Source organism: Teleopsis dalmanni, chromosome 2 (assembly GCF_002237135.1).
Source record: "Teleopsis dalmanni isolate 2A chromosome 2, ASM223713v2, whole genome shotgun sequence".
In the NCBI taxonomy this organism is placed as follows: domain Eukaryota; kingdom Metazoa; phylum Arthropoda; class Insecta; order Diptera; family Diopsidae; genus Teleopsis; species Teleopsis dalmanni.
In genome coordinates this window covers 124135584-124151999 of record NC_051847.1, presented here as the reverse complement: position 1 = coordinate 124151999, position 16416 = coordinate 124135584, and the positions used below count along the sequence as shown (strand labels likewise).

General features: G+C 33.2%; 1 protein-coding gene across 1 annotated transcript; it reads right to left on the bottom strand.

Annotated features, from left to right (window-relative positions):
- Window positions 1-408: 408 nt before the first annotated feature.
- On the bottom strand, window positions 409-3854 carry LOC119678493 (protein pygopus-like). The gene is made up of 3 exons (XM_038090350.1): window positions 3550-3854; window positions 616-3405; window positions 409-550 (listed from the first exon to the last, which is right to left on the bottom strand). Exons 2-3 carry the CDS (start codon window positions 2970-2972, stop codon window positions 430-432), a joined length of 2478 nt encoding a protein of 825 aa, XP_037946278.1. The 5' UTR covers window positions 2973-3405; window positions 3550-3854; the 3' UTR covers window positions 409-429.
- Between the last annotated feature and the right edge of the window lie 12562 nt (window positions 3855-16416).

Below are 16416 nucleotides of genomic sequence, written 5' to 3'. Positions count from 1 at the left end.
TATTGATCGATCGTGGATCGATTGATTGATAAAGTTAAAACTTTCAAGGAGACAACCTTAATTTTATTTAAATTAGTAGTATACTCTGTCCACCTTAATGGCTGCAACCTTTGTTACTATTAACATATTTTTTCTTGCTTAACTTGATCTAACTCCTGCACTATTGCTCACTTCTAATATATTAGATCTCTCATTTAATTTATTTACTAATATAACGTGTGTTTAAAACCTTACCATTATTAGTTGAGTTTATTTATTTTTACAATATTTTTCTCGTTCTAGGTGCCGTGCCGTTCTCCACGTTGCTGTACAATCGTTGTTTTCAGATTTTATTCTTGTCTATTACTACATTTGCGGGGTTTTCTTCACTCGTTTTTGTTTTAGGTTTACATTACTATTCATTATCGCTTTGCCAGCATAATATTATTCTCAACATTTGAACTTAACCATTGGTATATGCTTGGAAGACAGACACTTGTCACAGCACCACTCCGCATACACTTCCTTTGTTAGCAGTTGAAAAGCGGCTTCCGTTAAACCAACACACGTTCTGTAAAGAAATGGAGTTATAAGTGCCAGATTGTTACTAAATATACTGCCGCATACAAAACTTACCTATGAAAAAAGAAATTACAACCAGATTCACAGAATACTGCCTCGTCATTATCATTCACTTCTTTGTGGCACATACCACAGGGATAAATTGGTGGCGCATTTGGATTTTGCGGATTAAACACCATTGGCTGTCCAGGCGGATACATTTTTCCTGCGCTCATAGTCATAGGTTTCGGACCACCACCCATAGGACTGCCCATTGGACCCATAGGTCCTCCCATTGGACCGCCCATGTTACCCATTGGTCCACCCATAGGACCTCCAGGCCCCAGAGGACTGCCGCTGAACATATTTGGTGGTCCACCCATAGGATTGTGGTGTGGATGTGGGTGTTGTGGATGACCATGCGGGAGTGAATGCGGATGAGGAGGGCCATTCATGTTACCTGGTCCAGGACCAGGTCCACCTGGACCTGGCACTCCACCCATATGTCCCATATGTGGACTACTGCCGTGACCTCCCATAATGTGATGTGGTGGATGATTAGGTCCTCCTGGTCCCATATGACCCATTCCAACTGGGCCGTGCATATGTGAGTTTGGTCCGCCCATCATGTGTGGTGGTGGACCGCCAGGATGATGATGAGGATGATTTGGATGGTTCATTAATTGCGGGTGTTGTGGACCAAGATGCGGTGGCGGTTGTGGTGGCAACATTTGATTAGGACCACCACTCATACTACCTGGTCCAGGGCCAGGTGCTGGTCCATGACCGGGTGGTCCAATACTGCCCGGTGCGCCTTGTTGCATTAGTCCACCAAGGCCGCTGCCATGCGCATGTGCTTGTTGTTGCATAGGAACATTCGGGTTCATTTGTTGTTGCATTGGTCCACCCATTGGACCTGTAGGTCCGATAGGTCCATTATTACTGCTATTTCCACCTAAGCCCATATTATTTGTACCTCCTAATGGACTAGCACCAAGATTGCCCATTGGGCCGCAATTATTGTTGCCCATGCTAGGCGATTGCAATGGACTGGGACCACTACCTGTGTTAATTATTCCGGGACTAGGACCAGGTCCACTCCCACTCATTACATGGTGGGGTGACATAGCAGGAGGCGCACCACCCGGAGCTGGCGAGGACGTAGGCACTGATGTTGAAGCAGTTGGTGTTGCTGCCGCTGCTGCTGACGACGACGATGGTGGCATAGGTCCATTTGTCATTGATGAGCCTACTAGTCGTGCTACTGGCGAGTTAAGATGAGTCTGATTACTGTTAGAATTGTTATTGTTATTGCTTAAATTTGTTGAACCAGGCGCTGGAGATGTACCACCACCACCAACTCCAGAATTTAACGCACTAATACTTTGTTGTTGAGGACCTCCTGGACCAGGACCAGGCCCAGGGCCACCTGGTAAATGACTGTGATTTGTAGGCCCGTTACCTAACGGACTGTGCATAGGTGGAGGTCCCATCTGGCCATTATTCATATGCGGAGGTGGTTGTGGTTGTGATTGTTGCGGTTGATGTGGTAGAGGCCCTAAAGGACTGCCCATTGCGCTGCCCATAGGTGAACCCATTGGCAGTGAATTCATTGGTGATCCTTGACCAGGTCCACCAGGAGCCATACCTGGACCACCTGCATTTCCCATTGGAGAGCCCATTGTACGCGGTCCATTTGGTCCATGGCCACCCATTGGTGACAAACCACCCATACCCAACTGATGCGGAGATATACTTGGACCGCCCATGCCACCCATTGGACTCATTCCTCCCATTGCTGCCATGGCGCCCATCGGACTACCCATCGGACCACCGGTTCTTCCATGATTCAAATGTGGTGGTAAGCCAACACCTGGACCCATTGGATGTCCACCTGGACCGCCGATTGGACTGTTCATGCCCATAGGGCTCATTCCACGCATAGAAGGGGGGCCACCCAAATGATGCGGATGCGGTGGGCCACCAGGATGATGAGGATGCATATGCGGGTGCATGTGTGGAGGTGGACCATGCGGACCTCCCATGCCAACATGTGGTCCCATGCCACCAGGACCTGGACCAAAATGTCCGCTCATATGACCCATAGACATTGAACTTGACATAGTGGGCGGACTATCATCAAAAGGATTCGATGCAACAATTGTATCACCGTAGCCACCCATCGGAGGTGGAGGTAACAAGTCCTGCGGTGTAGGTGGTGCTTGTGACTGCATGGAATTCGCAGCGGCAGCTGCTGCAGCTGCAGCCGCCGCTGCTGCTGCCGCTGAATTTGCATTCGATGTTTTCCGTCGTTTTTTTGGATTGCTCGGTGCAGATATTATATCTGTAGGCGGTGGTGGTTTAAAATCAGGGCATAAAGCTCCAGCTGGACCCGGCATACGATATGGAACCATACCGAGATTATGGGCCATATTTGAGGTGTTTTTCTTCCGAATGGTGGCAGCTTTTTTTACTTCCGTGGCAAAAAAAAATATCTATAGACAGCAGCAGCTACAACTTATATTATGTAGGGTAATAGCGCTGCAGGAGTGGTTATTAGGAAGATGATACAAAGTATGTTATTTTTATGAGGATTGCGAACAGCCGGAAAATGTTGTCAATTTAATAGTTATATGTAATCTCTTTCGTTATTGCTGGCACAAATGGGCATTAAATGCTACGGCGTGTGGTTATTGATTTAGTTTGCAATATGCAAAATGAGTATATTCATTAATTTAAAGCAACAATGAACTTAAAGTATATCTTATTCTGTTGTTGCAACGATGAAAATGATGATGGAAACAGTGATGAGTGACGTTGATTTGCTGCAGATACGTTGAGCAGTTGCTCTGAAGAACATTAATCCTGAAAGGCAAAAGTATGTTTATTCTGTGCACAAATGAAAATAAAAAAAATTATTCAAGTTTTTTTATTTATTTTTGTGATATCGTTCGTCTTAAAGAGACCATATTAAAAAAAAAACTTGATAAATTTATCATTAAAACTTACCTTAACATTTTAGTTGTAATAATGAATAAATTCAAAAACCCAAATTAGCTGAAGATGGCAAAAATTTGACAAAACAAATTCTTGCCAAGCACCAGTTGGTGCAATGGCACATTACTGAGAGATTTTTAATGTATATTTATTCCAATTACCGCTTGCACGCGACAAAAACAACAAAAAATTAACACTTCGCTTGGTGTTTAATTCCTTTCTTTATTCCTTTTGTGTGCACTTATTTTTTTATTTCTTTTTGAATGTGCAGTTGTTTATATAAATATATTAAACACTCGATGTAAACCACAATTTTCTTAATTGAAAATACAATTTTTATTCGCACATTTTTAATTTCATTTAGTAAATAGCATTTTTGTTTTATATTTTAGTGACCGCCGCGGCCTGCAATTTGGTTGCTAAATCGCCGTCGTCAAAAATCCACATTTGATAAATGCAATATTCACTTTTTAGCGGTCGATTACTATGAAAACAACTTAATCAATACACATTAATACATAATAATTAACACATAACAAACAGTATTATTGTTAAATTTCTACTATATTTATATAAATTAAGTAAAAATAATTTAATTTTTACAATAATTTTTCTTCTACTAATTCTTGTACACAACACACCATAACGCCATAATTGTCATAATTTAATATTGATATTGACCACCAGGCGTAGATTGGGCGCATCAATCGTCATATGCAAAATTTCATTGACATAAGACAGGGTTGTTGTACCTGAGGAATTGTGTATTCAAATAAATTTTATTTATTAATATATATTTCTGAACATATTACACAAATGTAATCATATATTTATAATTTTTGAAATGCTTCATTTTATCATACTGCTTATATGAACATTTTGCAACAATACTGAGGTAAAAGCAATTATTTTAAAATGCACTATTACTTTATTATTACTTCATAAAATTTTTACAAAATTGAAAACATTTAAAGCAGGGCTGTCCAGACCAGATGTGATCGCGGGCCAATACAAATCACTGTACAGATTGGAGGGCCTCAGAAACAAATACTTACGCTCATAGTTGTTTTGGACAAAAATAAAAATACGGTTATAATGTTAAATTAAGTTTTATTAAATAATTAATTTAAATTCTTTTATTTGGTATACCATAAAAATAAAATAATATGGTTTTACTAGTACACCAAATAAAAAATTGTGTAATTGTGGTAGATCAAAATATGTTGCGGGTCACATAAACATTAGCCAAGGGTCGCATGCGGCCTTCGGGTCATACTCTGAGCAGCCCTGATTTAGAGAATCATTTTCAATAACCGTAATTTTTTCTTTTAGAGCAAAATATACAAAAACAATTTACGAGAGAAAACATGTGAAGCACCAACAATGCTCTTAAAATCTTCAGTTAGGTTTTATTCGCAATAAATTTTACATCTTAGGTTTTAGTGCAGCTTAATTCAAAAATCAGTCTCATAATAGATTGTTCACTGGAAATATATTGCAAAATTCCAGTCATCCGTTAAAATAATATAATCATTTCATTTACTAATAAATTCAAATACAAATATAAATTTAATTAATTTAAATATATTAAGTAAAAATGCTTCTAATACTAATATTTACTTTTTTTTAAATTAATTAATTTTTAGTTTTTAAAAATTGTATATATCATTTTGTACACAACACAGCAGGAAAAACACATGTCAAAAAAAAAACATTTAACATATTTTAAAAGTGATGCCAATTTCTTTCAACCAGACTTAATGCTGTTTTTTTACAACACTGTAGAAAAAATTACGGCTAATAGTGTTTTAATGTAATTATTGAAAATTATAAGTTTTAAGTTGTCATAGTCGCTGTAAAACATTGTAGTAATTTATGAGAAAGGATATATTCGAACTAGTTTCAAAGCAGAATAGGGTTTTAAAAAATATTTTATTTTTTTTCAAATGAAATGTATGTGAAATGCAATAATAACTAGTAATAAATTAAACTTGTATTAAAAACGAATAATAAAAATAAAACTGTTTTTAGATTCTATCTATATTTTGAATTAATTTGTCCAAAGTACCTCCATTGTAATATCACTCGAACTTAAAGAGTTCGAGTTCCAAAAATAATTTAAATGGATTAATAATAACTTAAATAAATCATTTTTCATGATTTTTTAACTTTTAAACTTTTCCTAAACTTTCTAACTTTTTGTCTCAGCATTAAAATACCGAACCGATTTAATCAGTTAATCTAAAACTTCACTCACTTGTATCTGCAAATGTTTTAGAAACATACGTATGTTAAAAAACTACACAAATTCTTGTTGCATTAAAAATATTAGAGCTATTTGTTTCTAAGTGTAGATTATGATTATTAAAGGATTGTATAGCTATATATGAACCCCATTAGTAAACACTTAACTGCATATAGTATGTGTGATCTAAGAAATATAAAAATTTTCATAAAATCTTTATAAATGACAATACAAATAATATGGCGTTCTGCATCGCAACCAGTAAAATTATTGATATGAACCTAAACTATAAAACTACTGCACGATAACTTACTTAGCATCTACTCTTAGAAATTCGACTTAGACTTGTATGTATGTTTGATGTTTAGACGATGAAATAAACTTAACATGGAATGCAATAAAAATTCTACGTACCTCTGGAAAAAAATCCATAAACTTTAGGTAAGCCTTCAACTTTTAACAGTTGTTATCAATACACATGCTTTATTTTATTCTTCACGGCAGAAAGAAACTGTCGTTTTCTACAAGATTCAAAATAAACCGATTTAAGTTGTTGACCACAGTCATTTCGTAGCATGACTCGTAGAATGAGTTGCGCGAAGGACATACATTGGTATGGTTTTATTCCTATAAAATGTGTAGGAAAGATTGCGAATTATACATATAAGCTATATCTTGCAAACTTTTTCTAACATTTTGAAGATGATTGATCAAAAAGTACGGAAAATGTAAGACACTGCATTCCATTGAACCCCAATTAAAATAAATAACTTTTGTTTTTATTAAGTTTTTATTAGCAACTGTATGTCAGATCGAGAAAAAAAGATCATATTGTTAAAATATTTCTATTGTATGGAAAGTGTGGTCAATTAGGATCAAATACTAGTGATTGTTCATTTTATGATGTTATAATAATGTTCATTTTATATTACTATCACTTAAATTGGAATAACTAGTGTTATCTGTTTCAAATTTTTAAGAAATTTAGTGCAATTTGAGTGCATAACTCATTATATAAAAATTTAGAAATGAAAACAACAAATAAATTCAAAATTTTTGTTGTTGTTTCTTCAATACTGTTCGAAGCCTTTTAACTCGAAATTAGTTTCTTTTTGTCATAAGACGCGTCATATCTGACTTTAAAAATAGCATTTAGAAATACATTAAGGTTTATATAAAGAAAATCAGGTGGAATCTTACTTTACGAGATAATAATGGGATATACTGGACAAGGTCCAATTAAAATGGATTGGACATATAATAAATTCGCATTTGCTTTAAGAGAGACCACCGAAAAAGATTTCTATAAGCAAATTAATAAGAAACGGAAGCAGAGAAGATGACAGAAGATGAACATAAACTGAATGGCTAACGAAGAAAAGATAACTGGAAAGAAAAATACCAAAACTCTGTCAAAATGAGTGTCTATCGTGGTACAGATTTAGGTTACTCATTGGTTGTTAGATTAGGGAGAACAAGTGTTTATTATTCATACGTCATGAGGGTAATAGGGAAAATATAAATGTTAGGAGTTTATTTATATACACACAGCAATTTTATTATTACAGTGGTATTAAAGCATTAATAGATACTAAAGCATTATAAATCCTTCATATTTAAAAAAATGTGAATGGTAAAACATGTCTGAATGTTGATCATATGTTGATAAAAATATAAATCAAGGTAAAGTTTAAATAATTTATAAATATTGATACTGTTGAATTTAAGATTAACTCGAGTACTCCTTAAGCTAAATTGAATAAATAATATTAAGTGAAATATTAACGGCCAATTAAAATAATTAACTCCATTAAAAAGTATATCTATAACGCACTTGAATATTCAAATTTTACCCAAAAGCAAGAGCCTTCAAAATATTTTGTATTTTAATATCTCACATTAAGAAGTTTTGAAATTAAAACCTTCATAAAACTCAACAATTTGATAGGTATCCAATTTCATTTAAAATAGTCAATAAATAAACTTAACGGAAAGATGTGAGTTAGATCTACTTAAGTGTTTTAATCAAGGGTATATCTGTTTCACTCTTTATTATTAATTATTTTAACATATTTCTATAATATGACTTTACAAAAAGATTGGGTAACTGTTTGGTCCTAATAGAGTTGAGGTTATTGACATTTTTTTGGTTTTGTTGATAATTAGTTGATACATTTAGTTTTTTTTTATAGCATTGTTTGGTTTCTTATAACAACTATGCAAGGCTTTTCACTTTTCATTCTGTAAATCGGGAGTGCCTCATGCCGTCCACGGTTAATATTTGTGCGGCCCGCGATATTTTTCTTTGTTATATTTTAGTAATTTATAATTTTATTTTTATGGTATGCCAAATAAATGAATTAAAATGTTTATTTATTATTTATTTATTATTAATTTATTAGTCCTCACTTTCATTTACTTAATTTGCAAAGGCTTTAGTATATATTTTTTTGTACAACTAGTTCAAAAAACTATCGTAAGTCATTATAATAAAAATAAAATATTTTTCATATGGCAACAAGTAATATAAATAATGCTGATATTGATAGAATTATTATTTTTATTATTTTATTTTTATTATCTTATTTTTATTTTTCGCTGGAAAAATTATGAACGTATGTAGTTATTTCAGCGGTCCTCTTACCTTTTCAGTGTATTGTATTGGCCCGCGATCATATCTTGTCTGGACAACCCTGCCGTAAATGATAGATTAATTCATATTTATTCATAAATTTGGTTTTAAAACCAAATTTTGATCATATATATTTATAAATAAAATATTTTTGAATATATTTTATTTCTTACAAAACTGATTTATCAATATATATTCACGGTAGACTTTTTATTATATTTAATTTTTTCTCTTATTTCTAAGTAAGCATTTTTTAGCAAAAAAATACAAAAATGCCTGGTAAACTTAACACCTTATATAATATTTTTTAAAAAATTTGATTTGCAAACCGATTTGATAAAATTTGTATGGGTTTGTATAAAATTAATTGATTCGTTAAACGGCCAACTCTTTCGGAAAGTATTTAGACCAAAAAGTGAGGTATTCGCTTATGAAACCTGACAATAATTGTGCAAAAATTATTGTCAAAAAAATTATTGTTCTTGGAAAATTAACTAATTTTATATAAAAGTGTGCTTAAGCCAGTGAAGATTTAGCTTCGACCTTGACGTCATGTCCAACTTCCAGGTTAACATGGCCCATATAAAAATAATATAATAAAAATAGATCCTCGCACCGCTTGAACAGTGCAAGGCTTACTGCAGTTCTTTCTGAACATTGGTGTATAGGAATCCACGCAGAGAAATTGCGCATTCCCTATAATTCTCACTGTAGAAGTTGTGGAAACCCGCAGGAAAAAGAAACCATAAAACATTTTCTCTGTAAATGTCCGGCTTTTGCGCCCAGAAGATATATGTTCTTAGGAAGATGCCTCTTTGATAGTTTATCAGACTATTTATCGGTGAAGACGAAAGATCTATTAAATTATCTAAATTCGGCGGGATGGTCTCTACTCTTCTATACTAGAGTTCTTGCGAGGAATGTAGTAACAAAAGGGCGAAAAATCGCTAATTGAGGTAGATGGAAGTTATCTAACGGCCTACCCCTGCAACCAACCAATCAACCAACCTTACTGCAATCAAACCATTTAAGTGCTAAACTTCAGGCAGGTGGTGTTCCACAGGGAATACATCGTAATATTTTACGTGAAATTATTCTGCTTACTGCACTCTTATAACTTCAAATTATTGTAGAATTCATTGTTTATTGAGTCAGAATATAAAATAAAATTAAATAAATTTTATCAGAAACACAATAACAAATAATAAATGGCTTGCATCATTTATTTCTCAGTTGAATCCATTTTCTATTAATCAAAGAACCAACAGTGCAAATTAGTTCAAAATGTATTTAACAAGACATATAATACAATTTTTTATGTTTTAATATTCGATAAATCTTACGATACTATAGGGACATAGTATATACTCTACTATACATATGTGATCAAAAAGCACATTGTTAATATTATCCGAACTGATCATATATGGTAATATTTATCGTATTGTTTTAAATCTCCTAACACAATTACAATAGCTTTCAAACTGTACTCCACGTATAAGGAAATGGCCAAAGGCTGTATTAATTAATTATTTGTACATAAATATTAATATAAAATTAATAATTCAAAGAAATTTCATAGCTCTTAATAAAATACCACCACAAATTGATATAATTATTAAAACTAGCAAATAATCCACAAAGTAATAATTACTTGTGTATCATTTCAAGGGTTTCATTGAGTTTTCATTCAATCAAATCAAAGCCCAAAGCGAACTGCTTAAGCTCATAAATGAAATGCTTCAATTTGTGGGCTTGAAAAATGTTTCATAATTTTTAACTGAAATATTTTTGTTATACGAGTATGTGTTTTATTTCTATTTTTATTTCATTTTCATTTCATTTTTGCTGTGGTTTGTTATAATTTTGTCAAGCATAAACTTAAAAAACTTATTACACTTTTGCTTTCGTTACTCGTAAATGTGAAAACATTTTTTTTTGCTGTCAGTTTGAAATGTTTTCGAGCTTTGCTGTAATTTGTTTCTTCTTCTTCAATTACAGTGAAGTTGTTATTGTTATTAGATTTTGTAATATTACGAAAATAAAAATTAAAAGTCATTGTCCGGTTTTTTTCTACTCCACAGCATTTGTCTTGACATCAACAGGGTCGTCTGCCCTGCCGATCAAGTTACTTGAAATTTGACTGGAGATCTTGCCTGAACCATTGTCGACCATTTCCATGCCTTAGCGTGCGCCGCACTTCAACCGTTAAAATGTTATAATTTCTTCTTTTATTAATAAAATTCATTCGGAGATACGTACATATATCTAAATTTATAATTATTTTCATTTACTTTAGCGTCGGTGTGAACATAGCCTTCAGAGGAAGGTGTTGAATTTTATAATCTGGCGAGTATTTTTTTTCATATTTTGATTTTTTGCTTGTAGTCAAAAATTAATTTTATTTGTTATAATTCAAATCTTTTATATCTTTTTTTGATCTAAGTTAAAAATAAATCTTATTTTTTTAGTTTAATTATAATTTTTTGCAATTAAAAAATATTTAACATTGAAAATCAACATCTATGTTTTTATGTTGTTAGGTTTTCAAAATTATTTGTTTACTCTTGCGCGTAAATAGCCTTCAATTCGTATTGTTAATTTTTATCCGCGAACATATAAAATCTTTTAATATGTGTATATTATGTTGAAGCTATCTGAGCCAGTGCACTTGAGTACTTTTACTCTCTATTAACTCGAGGTATCTTCAAAACCCCTCTTTAGGTCAATAATTGACCTCAGATCAGCATACCTCCCCGAGGAGCCTGTAACCATTCTGAGATTCGATAACGCGGTGTTGGTAAGTCTGTCAGTTTTCGCAAGTAATTTCAGGGCTCTATTTTTTATGTATTTTTTGATCGGATCAATCTTGAGGTCCCTGAGGATGTCATTCGTCCTAATGTATCATGGTACCTTGAAAACTCTTCTCAGAGCCTGGCTTTGTTCAATTTCTAGCTGGCGATTAGTAGTATTTGAAGCTTTGCTAAACGCTACACATCCATATAGAAGTGACGGACGAATTATTTGGTTATATATCAGCTTCCCGTTCTTAGCATTTCTGAATAGCAGTTGAAGGTGATGAGGATTTTTGGCACAGCTAATTCTTTTCAGTTGAACATGTTTAAGCCATATGAATCGTTTGACCAACGTGATGCCGAGATGTATTTATGTATTTCAAGTAAATAAAATTAATCAAATATATTAATTTTGCTTATTAAGAAAAATGGAAGACGATAGAAATGGAAAAGCAGACGAATGGAAAAGCACAATATATATTTTTTTTTCATTCCAGTTATTAGGGGAGAGAGATGTGAAATCTGGGGCGTAAATTAGGGAGGTAGGATCATGGTGAAGGGGGTGCGGTTAAAGCGCATACGCACGAGTAAGACTAGCGATAAACTTTGTGACTAGGGTCACGAAAGCCACGGTTATAAAAGGGAATGGTGTGGAGATTACAGTCGCACTCATCGAAGTAGTGGGACAAGCATGGGGGGGGTTTGTAACCAATGAATCTTGAATGAAGTCTTGAGGATATTGGGGGTGAACACGTCAGGGAGGAGGTCGTGGAGCCGGGTGAGGTACTTGTGGGCGAGTGTCAAAAGGTACTCTTCAACACGAGTGATCTTGGCATTCTCATAAAGAACAAAGATGGAGAAGTGCTTGTCGTCAGGCCTGTGCTTGTAGTTGGTGCAATCCCGAACAAGTTTCCGTTGAAATGGGGGTATTCTTTTCATTTGGGCGCAAGAGATTGCAGACCAAATAGAGAATAAGTAGGTGAGTAGAAGGTATGTTATTGTGTTTAAAATTGTTAATGTTTTCTATATTAGGTATTAGCTATGGCTATAGAAGCAATTAATAATCGGTCTTTTATTTAACTGTATATACACTTCAGGATGTTGGAAAATACATTCATAAAAGTTTTTTAAATTCAATTTATGTTGTACAATGTATATTACACAATTAAATGTGCACCTGTGATTTTTGCTCCTGGTGACTTTACCTTTCTTACATTTCGTGCTCTTTCACCACATATTCTTATATATTCCCTTCTTATAATCTATTTTTGAATTTTTTAATTATCCAATTACGAGTATTTTTAGGCCAAGATAAGTGATTTCATCTTATGATACTTCCTCTCTGTTTTTTCCCTCCAGTATGTTTTATAGTAACTCATATTTAGTATTGCGATCAGTTGCCTCGCAAGACTTACTATTTGCGAGCATATTTACTACTTACACCGTTTTTGGCAGTGTAAATAATAAATGTTGAGTAATGCGATTCATGATCGCAATTCAAAAACTCATATTTTTATTAGCGTTGCAAAGGTATCAATATTTCTATTCCATACATATATAGAATATATCACACGTTTAGTTTATGACTAGTTAGGACTTTTGCATATATATATATATGTAATATCATTTCACATATTTTGGCTATTTATTATTTTCTTGTCTGGAATTTTTGTATCATCTACACAGCAACATATATATAAACCTATATTTATATTCATATATATAAACAATATCGACAGCGCGTTAACAACTATTATTAGCATTGTTTTATATATAACCGACAAAGATTATTTTTTTATTTACCATATTCATTTATTTATCATATACCATATTCACCACTTGCCTAAAGTGGTCTAAATTAATAGCCAAAAGTTTTTTATGTCATCACCATATCTAATATTTTTTATTTATATTATTTATAATATCTACTATTTTTTATATACAACCTTAATATTTTTATTTGAATCTCCAATTACCTTCCGATGTATTCAGAGTGAATGTTGAATAAGTAATATCATTATATATCGGTTTATTCACTTTAATTTTTATAAAGAAATTTGATCTTATGTCAATCTGTGGTTAAAACCCAAAGTTACGTGGTTATAATATCTGTATTCATTATTCTAGTTCATTATGTGGCACAAAGAACCAAAAAAATATTAAATGAGCCTTGTTCCCTCCTAAGATAAAAACTATATCTAATTGATGCCTAAAATGATTAAATGATACCTTAAATATGATTGATTAATAACTAATCAGTCATTTAAATGTAGCTAAAAAATTCGCCTTAAACCGATCAGCTAAAGCTAAAGGCTAAACATTTTTTAAAGCTTTCATGGCTCTTTGGATATGCAATTATTATGTGCCAAAGTATCCAAACTCAAAATCGGTCAGTGAATTAATATTTATTAGGAGAACAAATTAGTTATGTTTATTGCTCTGTAACTACTCTCCCAATTAGTTACAAATGCTATTGACTCAATTAGTATAGATGGATGTTGGGAATATGATGTGATTTTAATGTTTATATATGTTAGATGTCTAATTTGTGTTTTAGTATACGTAATTCTACATATAAATATTTTTTTATTTCTAAATAATTATAAATATAAAAATGATGAGGATAGTTAGATCCATTTATGTCGTATTTGATAAATTGTTTGAAATATTGTTTAATATTTTTTCTTGAGTGTATAATCACTTCAAGTTTTGAATAAATCCTAAAAATTGATTTGGAGTAAGTTTTAATTCTAAAATATTATTAAGAAAGTTTATATGTGAAGTCATCGCACACTCACAGATCAAATATTATGTACTTTCTTAGTCTTTCTCATATCAGCGAAAAAGAAAGGCGGTGTTTAATGACATTCTATAGCAGATTGATCATTTAATTATTTAATAACTACTAGACTACTATAAGAGTTCACCTCCATTATAGTTGCTCACACATTATTGATCTCTCATATCTCTTATTAAAGGCCTCGAAACAAGAAATTTGCTGGGAGTGCTTGCAAGTCTTCTATAACTCGAAATACTAAAAAATTTATTCAATAAATATTAAAAAATTTTAGGGCTCCTGTAGTCGTTGCTGTAATAGCTTATGTATTCATATAATTAAAATTCCACTAATTTGTTAATAAATTAGTTGTATCTTTGAATCAACCACAAGCGAACGGTAAGTTGAATGCCCCCTACAAATTATTGATTTTCAATTTTTCCCGATCAATTGTTTTATGGATGGACAAGGCATTTGCATTTAACCTCACCTGACTCAGCTAAGCGCGCTACCATAAATTGAATTGTTTAACAGCGCAAACTAACACTGTTTTCACCAAACTCTCTGTGAAGCTATGGGCTTGTACCAAGTACGTAAGACATACAACAAGCCAAAAAACATCCATAAAGAAAAGACTATACACAATACAAAGTACGAATACTTGACAAAGTTGCAAATGCATACGTGCAAATTTATTGAATGCACAAAAATTCGTTGGCTGACTTACACAGCGGGAGATTCACCTGGCTACATATTCCAAAATTTGTTATTGGGAACTGTGGGTGTATGTATGTGTGCGGCTGATGAAGAAGATGATTATGAAGTTCGTCTGGTCAAGCCATTTTTGCTCCAATGATGAGCTTGCAAGAAAGCCATATTATGTAATGTCCCCAATGATGTTAGCGTTGTCTTCTTCCTCGAAAAACTTGTTTGCTTCTATACTTGTGTGCACATGGCTAATGCTTCGCAATCACAACTGTTTGAAGCGATGTCTTCTTCTTCTTCTGTTGTGCCTTTTTTCTTTCCCGGATTTTTCCATCCATAGACTGCCAGCGTCTGCCAGCCAGTCGCAAATGCATGTGCTGACGATGCTCACATAAAAAGGCAGCAGGCAACGCAGTAAGAAAATAAACAAAAATTCAAATATTCATTCAAATTTTTAGTTGAAATAAAAATGAGTAAAAAACCATTTTTGCGGTTTTTATTGCAATTGCTCTGTTGCTTGTTATGCAAAAACTAAAAACAATAACAAATCCAAACGCTTTAAATTTAAATAAGAAGAAAGCAAAAAAAGTGGAGACAAGCCTGGGAAAATAGTGTCAATTGCGAAAAAGCAGAAAGCACATCACTCTTTGAGAGTTTTTCATTAATTAAAACCACATAAAAATTTTCCAAATTAGCATGCTAAATCCCTATATTAATATATAGCATACTACCTACATAATTAAGGAATTGATATACAGTGGATGGGTCTTGTGGTAAATGGGAAAAAACAAAATACTTTTTGTCAACAAACAAATATCCTAAGTGTCTTGGAACCGACATCACTATTCAAGATTATGAGTTCGAAATTGCGAAAGACTTTGTTTATTTGGGGATCAGTGGAAATACCGAAAATGCCGGCCTACAGTTTCAACGAAGAAGTATTTTTGCAAACAGTTGCTACTTCGATCTAGGTAGGTAATTGAAAAAGAAAGCCCTCTGTGATGACTCACGTCTGTGATGGCCAAGAAGTAGATAAGAAGGATATAGTTTTACAAATCTCTACAAAAGTATTTAATTCGGTCCTCGTTGGTGAAAAACGCGAGACAGGACGCCCGCATCGTCGTTGGTAGGACCAGGTAATCAACGATATGAAAGCACTTTGAACTATCAATTGGCAACAGCAAGCCATCGACAGCGCTATCTTACGTCTGTGATGGCCAAGAAGTAGGTAAGAATGATAGAGTTTTATAAACCAAGAGTTTTTTTAAATATATTTGGTATACGGGGCGTCGATTGCAATTAGAGAGCAGCAATATATTAACAACAGCTTTAGAAATAACAACACATATTAAGTTATCTTAGCAAATGAAGAAATTATGGTGGAATGCAAGTGGTCTAATGCAGACCTGACAATAAAAATGCATAATCAAATCATTGATTATTGCAATATCTTCTAAGCTAAAATTGCAACTGGGTGCTAAAGAATATTTATATTTTAGAAGATAAAACAGTCAGTATGTTGGCAAAACATGATATATTTTTTACTAAAGTATCCTAGTACTGTCGCTTAAGATGTTAGGTTGTTTAGTATGATTTACTACGACTTCTGTAATTAGCTCCGACATTATTGAAACCACTGTAAAAAATTGCTTATAAGAGATATTTTGAGATTTATCTTGCCAGATAGATCAGATAGTTGGGGGCAATGCTCTTTTGGAATTCTTGA

Bases quoted from the DNA above. Each gene is read 5' to 3' on its own strand.
- LOC119678493 (XM_038090350.1), bottom strand. From the start codon at position 2,972: ATGGCCCATAATCTCGGTATGGTTCCATATCGTATGCCGGGTCCAGCT. The intron at 551-615 runs GTAAGTTTTGTA...ATTTCTTTACAG, and splicing joins TGTAATTTCTTTTTTCATAG to AACGTGTGTTGGTTTAACGG.